The 23,151-nt window shown below is 39.2% G+C and overlaps 2 protein-coding genes across 4 annotated transcripts; both read left to right on the plus strand.

Annotated features, from left to right (window-relative positions):
* Positions 1-1,305: 1,305 nt before the first annotated feature.
* hspa4a (heat shock protein 4a) lies at positions 1,306-14,640 on the plus strand. The gene is made up of 19 exons (XM_005727771.1): positions 1,306-1,640; positions 3,608-3,665; positions 3,782-3,922; positions 4,757-4,879; positions 6,140-6,239; positions 6,555-6,688; positions 6,985-7,229; positions 7,392-7,468; positions 7,709-7,860; positions 8,145-8,251; positions 8,826-8,959; positions 9,063-9,244; positions 9,695-9,778; positions 10,774-10,932; positions 11,428-11,553; positions 11,704-11,811; positions 12,763-12,882; positions 13,009-13,170; positions 13,612-14,640. Exons 1-19 carry the CDS (start codon positions 1,534-1,536, stop codon positions 13,822-13,824), a joined length of 2,532 nt encoding a protein of 843 aa, XP_005727828.1. The 5' UTR covers positions 1,306-1,533; the 3' UTR covers positions 13,825-14,640.
* A 1,029-nt stretch (positions 14,641-15,669) lies between these two features.
* rnf14 (ring finger protein 14) lies at positions 15,670-21,963 on the plus strand. 3 transcript variants are annotated; one of them, XM_005727772.1, is made up of 9 exons: positions 15,670-15,778; positions 16,392-16,550; positions 17,255-17,385; positions 17,513-17,666; positions 18,204-18,589; positions 18,686-18,914; positions 19,145-19,317; positions 19,847-19,977; positions 20,090-21,963. In XM_005727772.1, the coding sequence occupies exons 2-9, from the start codon at positions 16,400-16,402 to the stop codon at positions 20,151-20,153; spliced, it is 1,419 nt and encodes a 472-aa protein (XP_005727829.1). In that variant the 5' UTR covers positions 15,670-15,778; positions 16,392-16,399; the 3' UTR covers positions 20,154-21,963. The 3 variants fall into 3 exon arrangements, with proteins under 3 accessions (XP_005727829.1, XP_005727831.1, XP_005727830.1); XM_005727774.1 differs by having other exon boundaries at positions 17,324-17,385; XM_005727773.1 differs by lacking the exon at positions 15,670-15,778 and adding an exon at positions 15,795-16,286.
* Positions 21,964-23,151: the final 1,188 nt, after the last annotated feature.

Below are 23,151 nucleotides of genomic sequence, written 5' to 3' on the forward strand. Positions count from 1 at the left end.
ATTAGAAAAAAAAAGTGGTCTGAAAATCAGTGTAATTTGAAATTTGTGAGTCGAATCATCATCAGTTTGTGCAGAAGAGGTCAGGAGAGACGTACAACTGTGAGTGTCTGTAGAATCTGTAAAACAAAATGCAGATATGAATCCCCTACATCATGTAAATCTCATGGTGTTGGAGTTCTTGTTAAAACTGATAAATTATGACTGCAGAAAAGCACAGTCAGAGTTTGATCCTCCACGCAATACAGTCTGGAAAGCATGACAGTGATACCAAACGCACTGCCAATACCTCAAAAGCATTATCCAAATATGTGTACAAACTCACAAACTCAGTTTTTTCTTGTATTTCCATTTGGTTTGAACATGTTTCAATATCTTGGTGCATTGATTTCCTATGTTTCAAATAAAATATAAATGAATTAGAGTTTAGTGCAGTACTGTGATACATGTGATTCATTTATACTACATTAAAGGAAAAAATGTGCCTCACATAATAATGTTTCGTTTACAATCAGCATATAATGGCATATAAACATTCTGTTTATCATATTTCTCCCCAGCTTCTTATTTCCACTTTCTGTGGAAACAGTTACTGAGGTTAAGCATTCAGTTATCTGTCACCAACACAGTGCACACTTTCAGCAGTCAAGTGTCACCACACCCACCTGCATTTACGATTTGTCAGAGCTGCGTTTACATGTCATCAGCTCTCTTCTCTGTTTCATAGATTCTTAAATAAATGACATTTTGTTTTTGCAAACCAAACCAAAAAAGTGTTATGTCAGCTACTATTTTATACTAATTATTTATAATGATTGGTAATTTTATATCATGAAAATTACTAAGGAGAACGTATTTAAAAACTAATCTTTTTCAGTAACAACGACTTTAAAAATTGCTATGCTTTAGTTGTTTATAATTAATTTGTTTAATGTTATTATATTTTCTTATTTTCCCCACGACTTTGCTCTGAGCTGGGTCATTTACATTTTTTTTTATTTCTAATAAAATAAAAACAAAAAACAAAACAAAACAAAAGGGGACAAAAATGACTTCATCACTTTTTGCATCACAGTCTATTTTTGTTTCCCCACCCTGATTCGATTCCAGAATTCATCAAGCTAGTCATTTGTTGATTTCACTTACTGTAAACCTTAAACTTGGAGGTTTTTTTTTTATATTATTAAATAAGAAGAAATTTATGGAGCTTTCTCCCTACACCTCGACTGTTGGAGAACTGTCTTTCACGTGGATATGGAAAAGTCCAGAGAGCGCTAGAACCCTGTAAATCTCGCGATGTCTGCGGGCGAGACGGTAAAGCAGACCTTGCCGCTGCAGCCTGCCAACACACATCAGAGACACCGGCAACAATCAGCGGTGTGGATTATGAGTAGAAGTATTTAAGACAGAGCAGCTTAACAACTTCACTTGACTGGAGCATCTTTTTTATGTTTTAAAATCTAGTTACAGGTTTATTTTCTTTACAGAAATCATACTGTATACAAAGATAAACCTAGGAGACACATATCGCTCAAGATGTCAGTGGTGGGATTTGACTTGGGCTTTCAAAGCTGCTATGTAGCTGTAGCCCGAGCTGGAGGAATCGAGACAATCGCCAATGAGTACAGCGACAGATGTACACCGTAAGTACCAAGTAAAATCTTATTATAGTTTGTGAAGGATAGCTACACAGGACAGGTTTTCATTTATAAGTGTTGTCTCACCTGTGTCACTGTAATACAAGTGAACGCAACTTCTCTGCTTTCAGCGACCATTTGTGCTCATTGCTGGGAAATTGAACTGCTTTTCCGTGTAAGTTAGTGATACATTTCTCAGCCTGTCTATGGTGAGCATGGAACCATCTAGAAATTAACTCATAAGGCTCACACCGCCTTCCAAGACCGATTATGAAGCTAAGCAAGTTAGCTGAGCTCATAGTTTTATTAACGGTAATGACAGTTTGGAGAATTGGTGTGGCTTCGCCGGTTAAAACACGACCGGGCGGTGTTTGCCACCTGTCGTTTTTAAGTAGTTGTGCTTGTCTTCAAGGCGTAAACTCCGACCAACCGGTGTGCCCCCTGTGGCAAATTGTACGCCTTGCGTTATGCTCTGTACGATGACGACAGCGGCCAATCTCTTGTTGGAATATTCTAGCAAATTTTTATGTCTTTTAGCCTTTCATGTTTTAAACGGTGTAAGGTTATATAGTATTTATTACATGAAAAACATATTGTTATCAGAAAGGTTTTTTAATATTGTTTGAATTCTGCTTATTTGGGTTCATGGCGCATTTTGTAATCCCATTAGTTAGATTTCAGTCATCGTGACTAATTTTTAAAGTCTTTACAGTATTTTCTCTTTTGTAAGAGTTCAACGTTAATATAAAGCACACAAGCGTTATTGAATGTTATACACTGTCACTGGTTTTGAATGATTAACTGGTATATTTATAGATGTATCATTACAATTTAGAATTCCCTCCCAAAGAGTATTAATAAAATGAAATAAGACCAGTTATTATATTGTAATTTATTTATAACGTTTGTATTAAACAGGGAAAGAAAAAGATAAGCATTAACGCCCAATTTATGCTTAGATGTGCACCTACTAGTCAGAAAGTCAGAAATTTAATATAATATATATAAAATGGGTTTTATGTCATGGTTATATGAAATATGTATACATCATTAAGTTGCTGAAGATACTTTATTGTGAATCAACCTGGACTTTTTAAAAATTATTTAATTTTATTCAAATTTACAAGGCAAACATGTGTCAGAGAAGTAGATCACGTATAAGATAATTTGGTGAATAGAAAGATTATACATCACAGTTTCTTGTTGTGTATATATATATATATATATATATATATATGACAAATTCACATTCAGAATCTAAACACAGAATTTCATGTTGAATATTCGTAACACACTTTGTTCTGTAAAGGCTTATACTTACTGAGTAAAAAGAAAACAAATACTTTCCTGGTAACTTGCACAACGTTTTGTCTGTTGCTCACATAAACATGTTGCATTAAATTTTGAAAAATTATGAATATTGGACATTTTTTGACAAATATTGAACTGTTTTTGTGAACTTACTCTCTACTACATCATAAACATCACAAACACCACTGTAAAAAGTCCTTTGAGTGCTCAAATAGAATAGAAAAGCACTTTATAACAGCCAGTCTATTTACCATACAACTTCCTGTCCTGTTCTTGATTGAAGATCAGCATCCGCTGAGTGACTCTCCTCAGAGACTTGTATTGTTGACATCACCACACTCCACTTGTGTGTTCATAGCAACGCTTACTCTGTGTCATCAGCATCTGTGTTTGATAGAGATGGTGATGAGAGGCAAGCCCTGTGTGATTTAAGTGGACTTACCACACCACTTCAGCCTGTGTTTATATAGTACAGACAACTCAAAACTTAAACAAGCCAGTCTGGAGCCTCAGTCCAGGTTTCAACAAGGATTATTTAGAAAAGTGCTGAAATCAACTAGTTAAAAATTGTGACCAGTGTAGATTGGTCACTGAACTATCATGTGAAGCTCTGCTAGTTGTGTCATTAATGTAGCTTAACATTTTGACTCGTGTGTGTCTAGGTCTTTTGTATCGTTTGGACCCCGAAATCGTTCGATAGGAGCTGCTGCAAAGAGCCAGGTAAAAATAAATTCACCGATACGGTCATATTTATGAGAATTATTTACAATTAAATGTAAAAAGTGGTTAATACTTGGCTTTGTTTCCTCCTGTTTTGTCTTTCTTTTTTTATTCAGGTGGTGACCAACTATAAGAACACAGTGCAGAGCTTCAAGCGATTACATGGCAGAGCGTTCACAGATCCTTACATCCAGTCGGCCAAGTCTAACTTGGTGTACGAGCTGGCACCGATGCCCTCTGGGGCCACCGGTATAAAAGTAAGACTGTATTTTCTAACCAGGTTTCTGCCCTCAGCTTAGCTGATGGGAAATAATTAATCAAAAGAAAAAAAAGACCATTAAAAGAAAATTAACCGAGAGACCGCACAGTAGATACAACAGCTTATTTCTGACTATGTTGCATCCTCCACTCACTACATGCTGTGCTCTAAGAAGTGCGTCATGTAATACTTTTTGCTCTGATTCATAGCATTCCTACTTCATCTTCCCATTTAATCCTAAAAACACTTTCAGTATGTTGTACTTATTTCTGCAGGGATTTTGTCTCTTGGAATATTATCCTATGGGCAAAATGATAATTGTGTTGGTGATATGAACCGTACGCTTTGCTGACTGCCTAAATGTGAAAAATGTACACATTTCTGGCACTAACAGATGATGACTGTGAGACTCCAGAAATACCCAAAGTTATTGCAAGTGCATAAATGACAATGCTTCGCTTGGCACACTGCAAAGGCACAGAGCGGCATGTTGTAGAGTCCCCGTGGAGATGATTAATGTCAGTCCTCAGGATAAATAAGAGCACAAGAAATATCAAATCAAATCAAAATACATAAACCTGGTTTTGCCTGTTAAACCACAAGGCTTTGCAATCTGCATCTTTTCCATATTTTATCACATATGCATATTTTTGTCAGCTTAAAAAAACCCTAAATGAAACTGAGATAGCCATTTAAATAATTAATGAGTTTTCTTATTAATGGAAATATTAACATAAAATGTCTTGTGTACACTGCAGCAAACATCTTACTCTACTGGGCAGCTGTATGATTTGTCCTGACAGTAATCTTTTACCTCATTACCAATTTCTAGGTGATGTACATGGAAGAAGAGAGGATATTCAGCACTGAGCAAGTAACTGGCATGCTGCTGACCAAACTGAAGGAGACTGCTGAAAGTGCACTCAAGAAACCAGTAGTAGATTGCGTCATCTCGGTAAGCATTAGTTGCATCCTGGCTCAGGGATTTTAACCAGCTGCTTATAGCCCTCCTTTTCCATCATGTAAATTGCATCCACCGATTGCTCGTCCTGTCACACTGAGTGCAGCCAGCGCGCCTGGTTGATTCACGTGTTTACATTTGGGTTGCACATTACCAGCTCCTTCGTAGCTTTGGTGATGATGACTTCTTCCTCAAGTACCTTTTGCAGGACCAGTTTTCTTGCATATTTTGCAAAGTATTGTGGTGTGTCAGAGGGTGTTGAAGTCGCCTCCTTTTTAGGTACTAAATCATCATTAGAGGCCGACACGGGGCTTTTACTGTCAGACTTTCCTGGGCTTGTCTCATTGTTGTCTGCACTAGAGGACCTAAACACATGGCGTTGCTACAGCAATGATTTCCTGTATAATACTTTTGTATCATGTTAAAACTTCCAGATTTTGGATGATATAATGTGGCACAACCCTACTTAAGCTCTATGAGACGTGTTAAATAGGATTGGATAGGTCTTTTATTAATCCACCTGGTTATCCTGGTCTCAATAGATGGTTTTTCAGGATTAAGTTTGTAACAACAGATCTTATGGAGGTAGCTTTAAATATCTTAGGAGTTGTTTGTTTATTTGGTGAAAGTGACGTTGCATGATGAAGCTTTAAGTTGCCATAAAGTGACTTTGTGCACTGTACCTGAATAGAACACTGCATTAGATTTACATCCTGTCATTTGACAGCCAGCGATTAATGTCATCCTGTTGAATTTTCTACCAGCTCAGGTAAAATATGCAGGCTGACAGCTGCCTGCAAGGTGTAGAAATGCTTTGCCACCTGCTCTTGTCACATTTTGAGCCCTGAGCACTTCAGCACACGTCTTGTCTGAAAGCTTTATTTCGTCTCTTGTACCTCGAAGCTGAAGAGTGGGAAGCGTGTGTTTCTTTAGCACAGAATAAGGATCTGTTACGTAATGTTACAGAGCTCACACTTTGAGGCCCTTGCTTTCACTGGGCCTAAACCTAAGGTTTACATCAGCTCTGGAGATGGATGACATGTTATTAGTACTGTTGCCAATAGCTAAATTTAGCCTGTGATCTTTTCCACAAGGAGCTGTTTTGTTTTGGCACCCTGAGTAACTAACTTGGTAATTTTATCCAGGGAGGTTATGAATCTTGTGAGATGGGTGATTTATTCCTTTGAGAGGCCCAGATTGATCCTAAATATGGAATAGTGTAATGTAATGGGGTTTTGTTTGTTTTCCTCTTAGGTACCAAGCTATTTTACTGATGCAGAGAGACGGTCAGTCATGGACGCAGCTCAGATCGCTGGCCTCAACTGTTTACGACTGATGAACGAGACTACTGCAGGTTCATGGAAACATCTAGATCATCTTTAAGTCTGCTGTGTTGTTGTTGAGCCTTTAATCTCATACTACTCAGAAACACGTTGAAAATGGTTATTGCATTAGCTTATAACTTAACCATGAGATACAGTGAAATAGATGCACAGCATTAAACCTGCCCCACATTTTATTTATATACATTTGCAGCATTGCAGTAACAATTGCATTAGTTCGAGCAGATTTAGTTTAGCATAGTGCAGCTGGAATTTGGAGTACTAATTAGTTCCTGGATGCAGCGGTGAGCAGAAAATAACCTGAAGCTTCTGTCTGATTGCTGCAGTGACTCTGGCATATGGAATCTACAAGCAGGACCTGCCAGCTCCAGAAGAGAAGCCCAGAATAGTGGTGTTTGTGGACCTGGGCCACTCTGGTTACCAGGTGTCAGTTTGTGCCTTCAATAAGGGAAAGCTCAAGGTGAGTGATGGATAAATACTGAAAGTGCTCATGTGAGTTAGCAAGTTTACTAAAGTGGATTCTGTTTAAATCTTATATTTACGATATTCTGATGTCAATAAACAGGCCTGACTATTAAATAAATGTAAAAAAAAAAAATACAGCATTTACGGTCAGTGGTGAACACTTCTGACTATCAGTGATGTTGGTGTTCTGGGTTATGCTGTTGAAAAATAAGGAGGGATCAAAAATCGTCAGAGGCAAAACCTAAACTTGCTTCTACCTACTACTAATATATTTACCTTCTCTACTGTTAGATCCTGGCCACTGCGTTTGACTCAGACCTTGGTGGCAAGGACTTTGACGATATCTTTGTCAACCACTTCTGCAAGGAGTTTGGAACTAAGTACAAGCTGGATGTGAGGTCCAAGCCCCGTGCACTTGTGCGGCTCTACCAGGAGTGCGAGAAGCTCAAGAAGCTGATGAGTGCCAACTCCTCTGACCTCCCTCTCAACATTGAGTGCTTCATGAATGATATTGATGTTTCCAGTAAACTAAACAGGTAAGAAGTAAAGTTAAATTAAATAAGAGAATAAGATCAGCATATAGCATGTAGCCACAAGTATTTTAAAAAGGGAATAGTGTTGTTTCTTAAGTTAATGGAGTTTTCCATAGTGTGCATGTTGGCTGCACCTATTAATAATTTATGATCATGTGTCCCCAGAGGCCAGTTTGAGGAGATGTGTTCGGGGCTGCTGGCCAAAGTCGAGGGTCCCCTGCGCAGCGTCATGGAACAAGCCAGTGAGTACATGAGACTGTAATAGCAGCTGGACTATCCCTGTAGGCACGTGCACGCTCACACATTCAGTCATGTGCTTTGCTGTGGTAGCCCTTCCCCCTGGACAATAGCAGCACGTTAGCCTTCCTTTAATCATTACTTTTCAACTTTAAAAATAAAATGAAACAAATATGAAATGTATTACTTTGTAAACCTAAATAACCTGCTTTGTTTTGTGATTGTCGCTTGTTTTTTGTATCCAGAGCTGAAAAAGGAGGATATATATGCAGTTGAGATCGTGGGTGGCGCCACCAGAATCCCTGCCATCAAAGAGCGGATCAGCAAATTCTTCGGCAAAGAGCTGAGCACCACCCTAAATGCAGACGAGGCCGTGGCCAGGGGCTGTGCTCTGCAGGTACAGCTTGCCTGTCACATGGCAAACACTTTGATCCCCACAGTGACTCAGGCAGCAGACTCACACAGTAACAGCTGTGTTATACCAGGAGGGAGACCTATGAGAGGATCGCTGAAGGCTGTGATCTGTGAAAGATTTGGAGACAGTTTAAAAAAACAAAACAAAAAAGATTCACAAATACGGATACTGAATACTGAATACTATTTTTGGCCTGAAAATGAAGAACACAAAAGTTTAACCTTAAAATTCTGGTTTTTGTTGTTGTTGTGTTTTTTTCCCCTCAGTGTGCCATCTTGTCACCAGCTTTCAAAGTGAGAGAGTTCTCAATTACAGATGTTGTCCCTTACTCCATCTCCCTAAAGTGGAATTCAGCTGCAGAGGAAGGACTCAGGTACTCTTTAGGCTTGAATCTAACAGAAAGTAGCACAAACGTCCCTTTAATGCAGCTGGTTTAATACTTGAGTGTATTGTCCTCCTGTTTACATTGCTCCTATTATATTGAAGGGTAAGCTTAGTCAGAACTCGTACTGTTGACTCCCTTCACGACTTTCTGCCACACCTTGCCCACACCCATGTACCACGCAGATCCAGTATCAAAAATCTTTTCTGGATTCATTCACGTTTTGCTAAATAACATCCAAATCCTGTTTCAAGCCCTAAAACCCTCTCATAAATGATCTTTGAGTTTGATAAAGACTTCAGATGTGTTTTATAAACTGTTGCCAAATAACAGATTGGTGCGTGCTGGTGGGTAGGTGGGTGGGTGGTTGAGTAGGTGGAAACCTTCAGAGGACAAATGGTAGGCTTCGTGTCAGTTCTCTCACCACGTTGTTGGAATAAAAACTGTAAGCTAGCACAGCTTGTTTCAAACCATCGATGACATGAACAGAAAATTAAGTTTACATTCTGAAGTCCTGTCCGTGTATATTTGTCTCAATCGCCTGCTCTTTCTGTGTTTTTTGCAGTGATTGTGAGGTTTTCCCAAAGAACCACGCAGCTCCTTTCTCTAAAGTACTGACCTTCTATCGGAAAGAGCCATTCAGCCTTGAAGCCTACTACAACAATCCCAAAGAGCTGCCTTACCCTAAAGCCACTATAGGTACAGCAACTTCATTCAGATTTAGATGCAGTTCTGTGAGTTTCTATTTATTTGTTCATATATGCGCAGGTATTTTCATCAGTGCTAACTTTTAACTCCGCAGGCCAGTTTCTGATCCAGAATGTGGTTCCTCAGGCATCAGGGGAGAGCGCAAAGGTCAAGGTAAAAGTTCGGGTGAACGTTCACGGTGTGTTCAGTGTATCAAGCGCCTCGTTGGTTGAAGTCGTGAAAACTGCTGAAGGAGAGGAGCCAATGGAAACAGACCAGATCGTGAAGGAAGAGGAGGTGTGTATTATGTGCTTTTGCACTGATTGTTAGACACTAATGACATGGAGAGGGTATGTGTATATCAGTAAGGAAGAGACGGGAGAAATGTTTGCGTTCTGTTTGTGTTGCGCCTGAGAAAGCCTTTCAATCAGTAACCTAGTTCCAGCCCCACCCCATTACTGTATTATGTAGGCATCTTGTCTTGACAAGCTTTAGATGGCTTTAATAGCTTTAGCAATGAAGGTTTCTGACTACACTATTGCATACAGACTGATTGCAACTCTTGAACAGGAGTGCACATGACACAAACATTTCCAAAACCTTGACGTGAACATCTGAATGATTGCTGGGGACTGCCATTTTAAAATGGGCTGAACCCAGATTTAATAGATGACACCAGCAACAGAGCAGCACATGTTGTTTTAATTTAATTATATGTATATTCTTTCTTTCGTTACCGTGTGTCAGAGCAAAATGCAAGTGGACCAGGAGGATCAGAAACTCCAGGCTGGAGACAACGGAGACAAGAAAATAGAGACAGAAGAAATGGAGGTAACCTTGTGCTGGGCGATAAGGAAACCCTAATGCCCATACATGCATATATACATACATGTGTACATACATGGGTACATACGTTCATATAGAAGAAAAATTTGATTGTTCTGTATAAGTACTACGCATACAGCAACCCGAAGACTTTAAAATGTAAAAGAAGTTCACTTTCCTCAACAAACCTTGTTCCCCTAAAGACACAATTTACAGTGTTTAACACAAAAATAACCCAAAATAGACTGATACACATGTACATGGATACTTATGGAAGCTTATTTCTGCCACTGGGGAAAAAGTATTTGGCAGAGCTAATGTAAAATTTGATATGTATTACTCCAGCAGTGTCTATTGTGAAATATATGTCTGGCAAGATATGACCATTATTGTAATTTTTAACCATATCCCCCAGCACCAGGTAACCAATACATCCAATACATTTTATTTTCCTCATTATTTTAAGAAACATGATTTGCCACTGACTTTTTTTTAAAATTTAAAACATTCATTTATTTTTTATTTTTTTGAAGCATGCTGTTTAACATAAAAACACACATAAATTTCTCTATTTGTAAAGACTAACTTCTAAAACCATGTCTTAAGCAAACCTCAAATGGCCCTCTGAAGGTCTGAGGTGTCATCACTTTCCAAAAGTGTCGTCATTCCCAGAGCTTAAAACGATAATTGTTCCTCTCACTTACAACGAAAAATGCATCCATACTTTATCATGTGGAATTTTGCTTTTGACATAACAAATAAAAGCCATAGGCTCATGAAGAAATTATAAACTAACAATATAGAAACTTACAGTCAATACAGGCCAGAATTTACCTATCACAAAAAGCACAAAAAAATTATACAGATGGTACAATTGTGAAACTGGTGAAACACAAAAGCACGTTTGAAGTTGGAGCTGTTCAAGTACTCAAAAAGGCTGAAGTCAAATACTGCTGATTTGTCTGGTGGGGGAAAAACGTGTTTCATCTCTGCTATTACAGACAACGACAGAGGATGCCAAGCAGCAGGAGAAGAAGAACGACCAGCCTCCTCAGGCCAAGAAGCCCAAAGTAAAGACGAAAACACTGGAGCTGCCCATAGAGAGCAGCTTGGACTGGCAGCTTTCCGGAGAAGAACTAAATTTGTTTGTGGAAAATGAGGTAATGCTGTAAAAATCACAAGGAATGTGTGGTGTGCATGCACAGTGTTGTCTCAAGCAGTAATGCCTAGTGATGCTCACTGGCCCTGGGTTAAGCTGTCCTAGTTACCATTAACATTTAAAGAAGTGTCTCCATAGTGTAGCTGTTTACATGTATTTGTCTAAGCAGTAAAAGATAGAAACGAACATATTAAGCAGCCAACAATGTGAAAAAGGGAGGAGCTGATTTGGCTTTTATCATTAACAGCCCCTAAAAATGGACAACTCTTGATCATTTGATAATTAATCAGTTAATCAAACCATAATATCACCTTTTTTTATTTTTCTTTTGACATGTGTAACATCAGGAATATACCTGAAATTGTAAATGTTGTCTTGCTTCATCCTCAGGTGTTTTTTTTGTTTGTTTTTGTTTTGTTTTTGTTTGTTTGGTTTTTTTTGGTGCACACTTAACTAAGTAGTTCAACTAATGTAGACTTTACTGTGACTCCTCCAGGGTAAGATGATCATGCAGGATAAGCTGGAAAAGGAGAGGAATGATGCAAAGAACAACGTGGAGGAGTACGTGTACGACATGAGGGACAAACTCCACGGCATCCTGGAGAAGTTTGTGAATGAAGCAGTGAGTACACACTGGACACGTCATCATACACTGATCGTCTCTGTAACATTTGGATTCTGTTCAATTTAAACTAAGTGTAAACCTTCAGTTCAGATGAAATGCATGCGTTTAATGTTAAACAATGAATCTTCCTCACTGCTTCACATGCAGGATCGCGATTTGTTCTCATTAAAACTGGAGGACACAGAGAACTGGCTGTATGAAGATGGAGAAGACCAACAGAAGCAAGTTTATATCGACAAACTGGCTGAACTCAAGGTAACTACGCACTCATTGTATGACTGGACAGTTTTATGGGAGGAAAAAAAAGACATAAAATGGTTCACTCTACAGATATTTGGAATCCGGTTGTTCAGTCTGACGTCACTAGCCGTGTCTGGGTCTAAACTCCGCTGCAGGTCCATATATCCAACGATCACTATGGCATTACTGAGAGTTGAAAAACTGTCTAAAGTCTTTCATCTTTAATAAAATGATCAGCGTTCTGCTCTACCAGGTGTAACAATTGAGTTTAACATCCAGGCATCCATGAAAACGGAATTTATGACATTTAACAGAGTTAGAAGTTAGCTCGCTAGCTTCTATCTAAATACAATATAGCATGTCCTGACTGTGGGGTTTTGGAAACAAATTAAAACGTACAGCTCTGTTATCACTTCCAGCATAAATGAAGACAGAAAACTAAACAGCAGTGACGTTTGTAAGGTTACTGAAGTTGGGCTAGCTGGTATATAATTATGTGCGACACAGCTATGTTAGCATAATATAAACAAGCTAACTTTTTTTCCACTCGATAAAAGTTAACGTGAGTGTTCTCGGTGATCAGGAACAAATGTAATCGCATGGCAGGATGCTGTAAAAGGACCAAACTTCAGCCAGGAGAACAACTGAGATAATCCATCCACAATACGAGGTTAGTCATTCATATACTGCTGCATGGGCTGGGGTGTAGTTACATCCTAAGGTTTTAAAAACTGAGCTTAAATAAATGATTAGTGGTAATAAAAGCCGAGGGAGGTCAACAGGGATCACTGACTGTTTTAGGAGCTTTTTGAGATCAAATAGAAGAAAATACATAACATTAAACATGTTAACAACACAAAAGCCATATTAAACGCAGACTACTTTAGACCCGGAAGTAGGATTCGTCGCGTCATCACTGAACAACCGGATAACTTTGCGGCCTTACTGACGATGTTGCTTTAACAGAAAATTGGCCAGCCTATCCACGAGAGATACGTGGAAGCTGAGGAGAGGCCGAAAGCGTTTGAGGAGCTTGGGAGACAAATCCAGATGTACATGAAGATAATTGAAGCTTACAAGGCAAAGGTAACCAGGGTTTGTTGTTGAACTCTTTATACAAAGTTTTAAGAACAGCTGTAGGTCAGACGTATCACAGACTAAGCTCAAGAATCCCCAGACGTTTGTCAAATTTACTTTTGTGTGCCCCAACAGGACGAGCTCTATGATCATCTGGATGAGCTGGAGGTGACCAGGGTGGACAAGCAGGTAAACGATGCCATGGTCTGGATGAACAGCAAGATGAACCAGCAGAACAATCAGGACCTCACCGTGGACCCAGTGGTCAAAGTTACAGAAATCAAGGCCAAGACTAAGGTAGACATTAAAAGCACACACACACCACTTGCATGCTCTTTAAGAGAGCTTCATTATGGGCTTCCTTAGGGTTTTAAGAGCTCATTGTCTACAATTAGTAGACAGTAATATAAATATGAACATATTAGCAAAGTTTATCCAGTATACTTTTGTAACATCAACTTAAAAAAATCTTAACAGAATAAACATGAATTATTATTATTATTTTACCTTAATGGTGATTAAGATCATTATTCATCATTATCTTTTGTTTTCCTTATACTGACGGCCTAAGAGCATCTGAAGATTTCACAAAAACCCAACGGCAAAAACGACACTCAACAGTCTTGTAGTAGCTGCCAAGCAGTTTGAAGTAATTTGTCATTGTGGTATGAGCTGAAGAATTTAAGTTTAAAAACTGTGATGTCATGTTCTAAGCATGTGTATCTTTTTACTCTTTAGGAGCTTTATGCATCCTGCAACCCAGTGTTGTCTAAACCCAAGCCCAAACCCAAGGTGGAGCCTCCTAATGAGGAGAAGACGGAGAATGGGCCGGTTAACGGACAGGAGGGAACAGAGAGCCAACCGTGCAACCCGGACAAAACGACGCCCGCGGGCACGGAACAGCAGACAAAAACGCCAGAGAAAAATCTCCCTGAAATGGACATTGACTAACTGCTTCCACTGCAGCCCCTGAGTTTTAGTTTCCTCCTGAAACAGAGTTCTGTCCTTCCTCTGAGATTGTTCTTGATGACCGAGTAGCCTCTCTCAAAGACACAGACGACAGCATCTCTAATCAACACTACGCATCAACCAGCCTCCTCAGCATGCCATTTCTCATTTTGTTTGACTACAAAAAATATTGCATAATAGTAATACTGAACGGACTACTTAATGACATAAAGGTTGTGAGCGTAGGATGGAAACTGCTTTCTCTCTGTGCTGCTTTGGTGGGCTGTATTGTTAAAGATGACTTCAGCATTTCCAGAGCAAATGTAAACTATGAATGTCAGATATGAAAAATTTGTAAGCAAAATAGCTGTTCAGGAGAGAATTATACATACGAGATTATTGAAAATGTAAACTACTGCGGTATGTCTGAGTGTAAGTATACATACAGAGGCACTGGTAGTTAACACGGATTGTTCAGAGTTGTACATGACAAAATTGTGTTCCCCCACCACCACCACCACAAACAATTGTAACTTCGGATTATAATGTTATTTCGTTTAAGTGGAAGCAGGGAGTTTTTGTTGAGTTTACTTGTATCGTATGTTTGAACTATATACAACAAGTTACTGTCATGCAGTATTTCTTTGTTGAGCTTTTCTCATTCAAAAGCACTGGTATGTCTGTTGTTCTCTGGTAGCCTTGAATTTTTTGTTTTGGGAGGGGTTTTGTTGTTTTGTTTTGTTTTTTACTTAAAAGTGAATGCTGGTGCAACAAATCACCTTTTTGGGTGCTGCTGTTGTTGCCACGTCACCAAAAAGAAGCAAAAATTTAAAAAAATAAAATGACTTATAGCTGAAAAAGTTGTTTTTTTTGTCTTGAACACAGTAGTAATTGCATATCCTACATCCAGTTTTCAGAAAGAAAATAAGGTTTATTTTAAATGTAGTTTTGCAAACACTCTACAAACATCCTGCAACCTTGCACAATACACTGCTCCAAAAAATTAAACACTTTTTAAGCAGAATATAACCTCAAGCCATTTAAACTTCTTGAATATTGATATGGTCAATTAAGTAGGAGAGCGCTGCTAGCTTTTGACCGACCCGTAGAAGTGGCCGAGGTAGTCCAACTCTACCAGGATGGCACATCAGTTGTCACTGCCAGGTTTGCTGTATATCCTAGAACAGAAGGCCATTCTTAACCAATCAACAGGACCGGTATCCGCTTCGTTGAGCAAGGAAGAACAGGATGAGCAATGCCAGAGCCCTTCAAAGTGACCTCCAGCAGTCCACTGATACAGTCAAAAACATGCTTTGTGAGGAGGGCCTGGCGTCCTCTAGTGGGCCATGCGCTTACTACACCATTATACCACCAGCAGGCTAAAACATTAATACGAGGCAGGATGGATCCATGCTTTCATATTTTTTACACCAAATTTAGGCTGTCTGGACATTCTCCTTTGACCTCTAGTGTTAACAAGGCATTTTCTTACAGAGAACTGCTGTTCATTGGATATTTTTTTACTTGTTCAGACCTTTCTCTATAAACCCAAGACATGGCTTTGTAGGAAAATCCCAGTAGAACAACAGTTTCTGAAATACTCGTACTGGGAATATTTTAAATCACCTTTCTTCCCCATTATGATGCTCAGTTTGAACTTCAGCAGGTCATCTTGATCATGTCTATATGGCTAAAAGCACTGCATTTCCATGTGATTGGTTGATTAGATATTAGTATCAGCAAGTAAATGAACAGGTGTACCTAATGAAGTGGTGTATGTTTACTAAGATTCGTACAGTCTTACAGAGGTACAATATTTATTTAAATACCATGAGGTCGCTGCTTCTTAGCGTAACAAAATTGCAAGTAAAGATGTCATACACTCACAAGCCTGAAGGTGACGCGCCATGACAGAAAGAAGTCAGGGCAGGAGTCATTAGTGCTTTGGCCGCACAAGGTAAGAAACATTGACTTTTCCATAGTTAATTAGTACTTAGAGGCTTAGGGATCTTATGCAGGGGTTCTTAGTTGCGTAGACGAGCTAAAGTGCTGTGTTGCTGCTACAGAAGAAAAGTTAGAGGACGGCCGAGATCCCCAAGAAGCCACTGTTTGAGCTAGCACAACAAGCTAGCCTGGATGGGTTTCCCCTAGTTACTTTGGTAGTTACGGAGCTGTCCTCTAGTTTGAAGCTGACTCACGGTTCAGATTTACTTGCTTGTTAAATTAGGATGGAGTTAGGAATACGTCTGACATAGATAAGTAAACTTTTTCTAGCTAGCTTGCTAACTTTTGGGCCACACTGTAGCATGACGTTAGCTACGGTAAGCTGACGTTATATCACAGGAAACTGTACTTTGCTCTCAGGTGATTAGTCATTGTTATATAAAAAGAGTCCCGGGAAAACCACGGTTAACCAAGCTGCAAACTGTGAATGCAGGAAAACGTTATGTTTCTGAGGACAAAATGCAAGTTGCTGCTTTTGTTTTTAGCTTTCTGTCAGTATTAACGTGTGCTAGCGGTTTGTCAGGATATTTCTAATAATAAATGTTTGTCACACACCGTTAATGCAGGAATGTAAATGTCTGAGGACAAGGAAGCCCAGGAGGATGAGCTGCTTGCTTTAGCAAGTATCTACGATGAAGAGGAATTTCACCGGGCAGAGTCTGCACAGGGGGGAGAGATCCAGCTCTGTCTGGAGCTCCCTCCAGATTTCAAAGTGGTAGTCAAAGGTACAGCTGTCCGGTAGGCTTTGCAAAGAAAGAAAAGCAAGCTGTGGGGAAAAATCTGACAGGTTTCATAATAATAAAGCGCTTTTCAGGATGCGTTGGAGAGGATGGGCTAACCCTAACCCTCTGTACCTTAATATAATTTTATTAAGATCTTCCAGATTCCTGAAAGAAATGGCAATGGGTATATGGTGATAAACATGATTAAATCTTAAGTAATTATTAGTTTGTTTTATTCAAAGATTAGAGATAGCTTTTTCAAACTGCATGTGGCCATTTAAGATGTTTACATTGATATTTTCATCTTTTCGTTTGCATCCTACAGCATTACTCTCTCCTTCCTCCCTCCATCTCATCCCCCTCCTCACCTCAAGCCTCATCTGTGCTGAAGTCAGGACTTTAACATAAGAAAACTTGCATAAACATACTTATTTATTACTGATATTGTCACAGTTAGTGTCAGCAGGTTAGACATGCAATCCTTCCCGGTCTCCATGTAGCTGACAACAAGCTCGCTAAACAACAACATGTTGGACTCAAGTGTCCTAAAAATTCAACTTTTCCTTATATAAATATGATTACCTTTTCATATCGTATGCGAGTTTGGCCATCCACAGCTAATATGGGGTGCAGAGGGTTAATTCAGTTATTCCCTCCTAATCATGCACTAATAAGAAATGTAATGAAGTCTCTTCTGTCTATCACAGGAGAGAATAAAACTGAATATAATGTCTCCTTCCTACCTCCTTTGGTGGTCAACTTTGAGATTCCTGCAGACTATCCCTCTACAGCCCCACCGCTCTTCACTCTCAGCTGTAAATGGATGACCAGAGCACAGGTACGGACTCATAACAACTCAGATAATCCTTTATTGTGCCACAAGAAGTACTGGACATGTTGGGATATTCAAATTGTGAGTCAACAGTACATCGTAAATATCAAAACCTTTCTCAACGTCACCTCAGATGAGCTCTCTATGCCGACGACTGGATGAGCTGTGGGAGGAGAATCAGGGTTGTGTGATTCTTTTCACATGGATCCAGTTCCTCAAAGAAGAGGCTCTGGGCTTTCTGGGTATCCAGTCACCTCTTGAAATCATAAGGGGAGGAAGTAAGGCAGGTAATGAGTGAAGAAAACCCGACCGTGCAGTGAAAATTAGAGCATAGATACTTCACACCACACACTATGCACACTGGGACAAACTGGCTCAAAACATTAGATTTGTTAATGTTATTTAACCTCGCCATGTCTTCTTAGCCGTTAGTTGAAATTATCCACATTCCAAAATAGCATAACATGGACACTGTCAGTGCTTTAGCTGCACTGAGCCTAAAATGAACATTTTGGATGCTTCTCAGTTGTAGAATACTTGATGCACACGTAGGCATCCTGGGTGTGAGGATCTCAGTTTTCTCATTGTTTTGCTGATGGCTACCTAACATCTCATTGGTGGTATCCACTTTTTTCCCCTGAAAGTTGAACTGGAAAGATGGAAGGTTGAAAGCTATTAATTGTTTCCCTGTCATGTGCATTGGTACACACACTTGTACACATTGTTCATATCTCAGGCATTTTTTTCTGTTTGTAATTCATATGTACAGATTGCATTTTATGTTTATAAATGGTGCAAATTTGTCTTTTGCTTTTTTGTCCTAGCTATGGTGCAGTTTGGGGGCCATCCTGAAAAAGCAGAAGAAAAGAAAAAAGAATTGATGAATTCCAAGTCTGAACAGAAGATTTCATCGTCTTCTCAGCTGGACCCGAGGACTGTCCTTTTGATGGACCCGCGTGCCGACCTTCTACCTCAGCTCCTAGACTTTGACGAGGCGCAGCGGCAGAGGGTGTTCGACAGCAGAGTGTTTTGCTGTGGAATCTGCTTTGTAGAGAAGCTGGGCTCAAACTGTCTCTGCTTTAAGGAGTGCCAACATGTATACTGCAAGGCCTGCATGACTGAATACTTCCAGATCCAAATAAGGGATGGCAATGTTCAGTGCCTTAACTGCCCGGAGCCCAAATGTACCTCTTTAGCCACACCGTCACAGGTATTTGTGATTTATGAGTCCGTTCAATTAAAGTCCAACTCACCCTACCGTCAGCGCCTACCCTGCTTTCCTTTCCTGTCTGCCTTTATGTTTCAGGTGAAACAGCTCGTGGACGAGGAGCTGTTTGCCAGATATGACCGTTTGCTCCTTCAGTCCAGTTTGGACCTTATGGCTGATGTGGTCTACTGTCCCCGTCAGTCCTGTGGTACCGCTGTAATGATGGAGCCAGACACAACCATGGGCATTTGCTCAGCATGCCAGTATGCTTTTTGCACACTGTGCAAGCTGGGGTATCACGGTGTCTCCCACTGTAAAATTCGTGCAGGTAATGCCACTGAAACTTTAATAGTTTTCTTTAGAAGCAAATCTGATTGGTCAGTTAACTCGACCTACAAATTTTGTAGTAGAAACCAGAAAGTCTCCAATATCAAAATGTTGTCTTTGTCCACCAGATTCTGTATATTGGTGTGAAGATTTCTTTGTTTAAAGACATGCCATCAACACATCTTCATGTTCAAACCAGTGTTTTGTTTTGTTTTGTTTTTTTCCCTACAGAGGAACTGCGTAACCTGAGAGACGAGTACCTGTCTGCTACTGCTTCAGGGCAAAAGTTCATGGAGCAACGCTATGGGAAAAGGGTGATCCAGAAAGCAGTTGAGGAGTCCTTTAGCAGAGACTGGCTCAGTGAGAACTGCAAATGCTGCCCGCGCTGTGGAACCAATATACAGGTTGGGCTTTCCCTGTTGTTAACAGTGAAGTAGAACTGGCTTTGACTCGAGCATCATGGTTCAGATTTTTGTAAAATTGAATGTTTATTGTCATCAGACGGTCTCCAAAATGAACTGCAGCCACCAGTCAAAAATTGCTCCTTAAAACGTACTGGCCTAGAGACATCCTAGCAACTCATGTTTGCTAGGGGGAAATGTTTACTCCTGGAATCATTGTCTGCGTTTGTGTCACATGTTTATTTCCGTTAATGCCCGGTGAGTAGTTGTTAAGAGCTTTCATTGAAGTCTATGAAATCCTTGACGAGAGACTCTGGCAATCTGCCAGCAGCCAAGGCAATCGCAGAGCAACTTTTTTTATTACCTGGAAACCACTGTCTAACCAGGTTGCCAAGGGGTTGCCTAGTGATCTTTAGGCCAGTGACTGAGGCGTCATATGTCGTTATTTTTTCTGTTCTGTCTGTGAAAAATCTTGCGTTCGCTTCCAGATTATCCCAGTTGTAGCTAATGTATCGTTTCTGTGTCTCTTCAGAAAGTTGATGGCTGTAACAAGATGACCTGCACCTCTTGTAAGCAGTACTTCTGTTGGCTGTGCCTGGGCGTCCTCAGCAAAGTCAACCCATACAGTCACTTTAACAACCCACATTCACCTTGTTACAACCAGTAAGAGATTTTTTTTCCTTCTTTTTTTAACCCCCTCCCCCAAGTTAGGCTTATTGATATTATATTTACATTACGTATTGTTTGTGAATGCATCTTTTCTTTCTTGTTGCAGGCTTTTTCTCGGTGTGGATCCTGATGATGATGATGATGCCTTCTGGAGTGATGAGGAGGACTGACACTATGCAGTGCTTCACTGCTGTATGCTCAATTTGAACGCACTTTATCTCTCACATAGCCACCACTTCATCTGTGACTTCAATATGCCTGCATTGGCCAAACAGTGCAACTACAGCCACCATAACCCTACCATGTCACTATTATGTCTTTGTTTTTTTGTTTTATTTTTCCAAGCGGGTCAGGGATCTTTTTTAGTAAACCTGACATGTCATGTATTGCGATATAAAGAATTAGGGAAAGAGACAGCTGTCGTAACTTTGGCTAATGGTAACATTAAAATTGCTGTTTTGGTTTGTACATCAATAATGGGTATTTAGATATGTGGTTATTGATTGGCAGCACAGTTTTCTGCACCTGACTGGGTCACTGGGCTAAATCATTGGAAATGCTGTTTGAATTTCAGACTTATACAGGTCAACATTATATTGGTTGTACATGTCTAGATTTTCTCTTTTCAAGTAGACATGCACTTCCTGTCCTGCAGGTTTATAAAGTTTAGGAACTAATAATGGAACCACTAGTTAAGCTCAGTTTGCTCAATTTCAGGTGCTTTTTCTGCCTTTCCAGTGTTAAGAGGAAAACTGGAACCGTCTTTGTCCCACTTTGTCATTATTCACGTCACATTAACAATCTAATCTGATTTTTCATTTATCAAAGGTATGGCATGAAAACCTTTGTTTTTTTTAAATTTCGTGATATAACAAATACAATTAAGATAAAGCTTTAAAGAAATGGAGACAAACCCAGAGATGTGTTACTCACACATAATTTCAAAACTGGAAGTTGTGCTTTGTTTTAGTTCTAGGCATTATGGGAAAACCCCCTTGCCTCCCAAAGACACAGGGTGCTATTTACAGAGCCTACTCCGTAGTCTTTCATAAACAAGTTTAGCTGAGTCATTGCACAAAGTCAAAGCAGGTTAAAATTTATTTCATTGGATTGGTTGGTATTGGTTTTATTATATTTCTGTACAGAACTAAATAATAGAGGAAAGTGGCTTAGATACTTTTGAGAATCAATGGTTTAACGATTGCTCATTAGGGTATGTGTTGCTTTAATTTCATTCAGGGATTGGTGTGAGAAATGATATAATCGAATAGATCTACTCCTTAATGTTGCCACTAATTAGTGTCAAAGTGAGGCCAAATAGTTTAATTATATCCACAGATACAAAAAATAGTTTGTATTGTATTACTTCATTTACATTAGAGTGAAAGGGCAAATTTCTAATGCAAGCAGTTCTGTTCTGAATTGAACCCTGCAGCAAATCTGTTCTTTTTTAGCACTGAATGATTTGGTCTGTCCTGCAAAGCATGTGGATTTGCATTGCAATTAACTGTTCCTCAAAGTAAAAATTCTTACTTAACATTTTGTCTGTTTCATTTCATGTCTTGGTGCCAGCATAAAACTGCACATGAATAGACACAACTGTAGGTTGGGGTTTGAACGCTGACCTTAAGAGTAATACTGAAAACAGCACAGTGTAAACAGTTTAACGGGTTATTAATATTTGAAATGCTTGCCTCTGTTGTCAGTAATTTAGTGAAAACTTCCCGATGCACCAAACATAATGTAAATGTCATGATTGTCTTGCAGTGTATCACTTTGCCCACATGTTATGAGCCATCATTACTGTGGGCAAAGTGGATATACAGTATAACAGATGGACAAAAGTACTGTGACATTACTCAGGTTTGTGAAGTCCTATATTGAAGCCTCAGGATGAATTTTTGACACCGTCTCTGTCTTTTGAAACCTGATGTACCCATGAAACTGCATGTTTGTTGGCTACTGACTCAGTCCTGCTTTCTGACAGTCTTGTGCTTGAAAGCCGCTGGACTTCTTTAGGTTCCTGAAAACAATTTACAAAATGAACTTGATGTTTTATTCAGTATGACCTGAAATAAGATACGGAGCGCACAAGCTCATCCGTCCACTGCTTACCGAGGTCAGGGCTGAGGGCTGTTTCCACAGTGGTAAGTTTTATTGAAAGTCTTGGTGTGACCCCTGTTTTGACTGCGTTGGCTTCAGTTTAAAAAAAAAAAAAATCATTGCTATTATTTCAACAGAATCTTTTTCTCTTACACGGTTACAACAAAATGAATGTGAGATTTCACATGACCAGCAGTGTCATATTTAAATGTAGGGTATGTATTTTTCTTGTTTCTGCAGAGGTCCGAAAAAAACTTATTTTGCACGTGCATTACACAATTCAGGTTTCTGGTTCAGATGAGTGGTAAAAGTCTACACTCTTACCATAAAGTGGTTAGGTTAAAGCAGCTCTTTGGAAAGAAAGTATTGCCCACACTTGCTCTAGATTAACTAAGGTCACGTTAGCAAAGGCCCACAGATTGAACACCTGAATGGAAACATATCACACTGGTACTGAATTGTGTTTATAAAATAAAAAAAAGTGAACTGATTAAATAACTTTCCTTGAAAGAAAAAAAGTTTACTTTCTTACACTTGTGCCAAGGCTCCAAAGAAATTAAAAATAAATAATCATTTTATATAGGTTTTTTAAAATGATCAGATGATGTCATGTTTAATGTCAGAGGACATAAAATGTTACAATATAAATATTCACTGATAGTAGTTAATAAATCGTCATATTCATGCATATGAATTAAATTAATAAAAATCTCACTACTAATGTTACATAAGCAATTTAAACAAGCTTTGGTTGGTTGCTAAGCTTGTAAAAGGGTTAAGCTAGCTTGGTTAGGAGATGATTAGCAAAGTGAAATCAAATTTTGCTAAACTAAATCTTCTATTTGTAGTTTCTACAAAACAGATGCTATGAAAACATATCTATGCTCTTATCATATAAAAGACACCTAAAAATGGGAGACACAAAATAATGTTGGTTATGCTGCTAATAATGCTCAGTAATGGTTAAAACTAAACTTTCAATTCAATTTTATTTATACAGCGCCAAATCACAACAAACAGTCCCCTCAAGGCGCTTTAAACTGTAAGGTAGACCCTACAATAATG

Source organism: Pundamilia nyererei, unplaced genomic scaffold (genome assembly GCF_000239375.1).
Source record: "Pundamilia nyererei isolate P.nyererei 1_Seehausen unplaced genomic scaffold, PunNye1.0 scaffold00026, whole genome shotgun sequence".
NCBI classification, from domain to species: Eukaryota; Metazoa; Chordata; class Actinopteri; order Cichliformes; family Cichlidae; genus Pundamilia; species Pundamilia nyererei.

Excerpts from the sequence above, each read along its gene's own strand:
- hspa4a (XM_005727771.1), top strand. The coding sequence starts at position 1,534 with ATGTCAGTGGTGGGATTTGACTTGGGCTTTCAAAGCTGCTATGTAGCT. Across the intron at positions 8,960-9,062 it reads TTACCCTAAAGCCACTATAG|GCCAGTTTCTGATCCAGAAT; the intron begins GTACAGCAACTT and ends TTAACTCCGCAG. Across the intron at positions 9,779-10,773 it reads TAGAGACAGAAGAAATGGAG|ACAACGACAGAGGATGCCAA; the intron begins GTAACCTTGTGC and ends CTGCTATTACAG.
- rnf14 (XM_005727772.1), top strand. The coding sequence starts at position 16,400 with ATGTCTGAGGACAAGGAAGCCCAGGAGGATGAGCTGCTTGCTTTAGCA. Across the intron at positions 16,551-17,254 it reads TTTCAAAGTGGTAGTCAAAG|GAGAGAATAAAACTGAATAT; the intron begins GTACAGCTGTCC and ends TGTCTATCACAG. Across the intron at positions 19,318-19,846 it reads GCTGTGGAACCAATATACAG|AAAGTTGATGGCTGTAACAA; the intron begins GTTGGGCTTTCC and ends GTGTCTCTTCAG.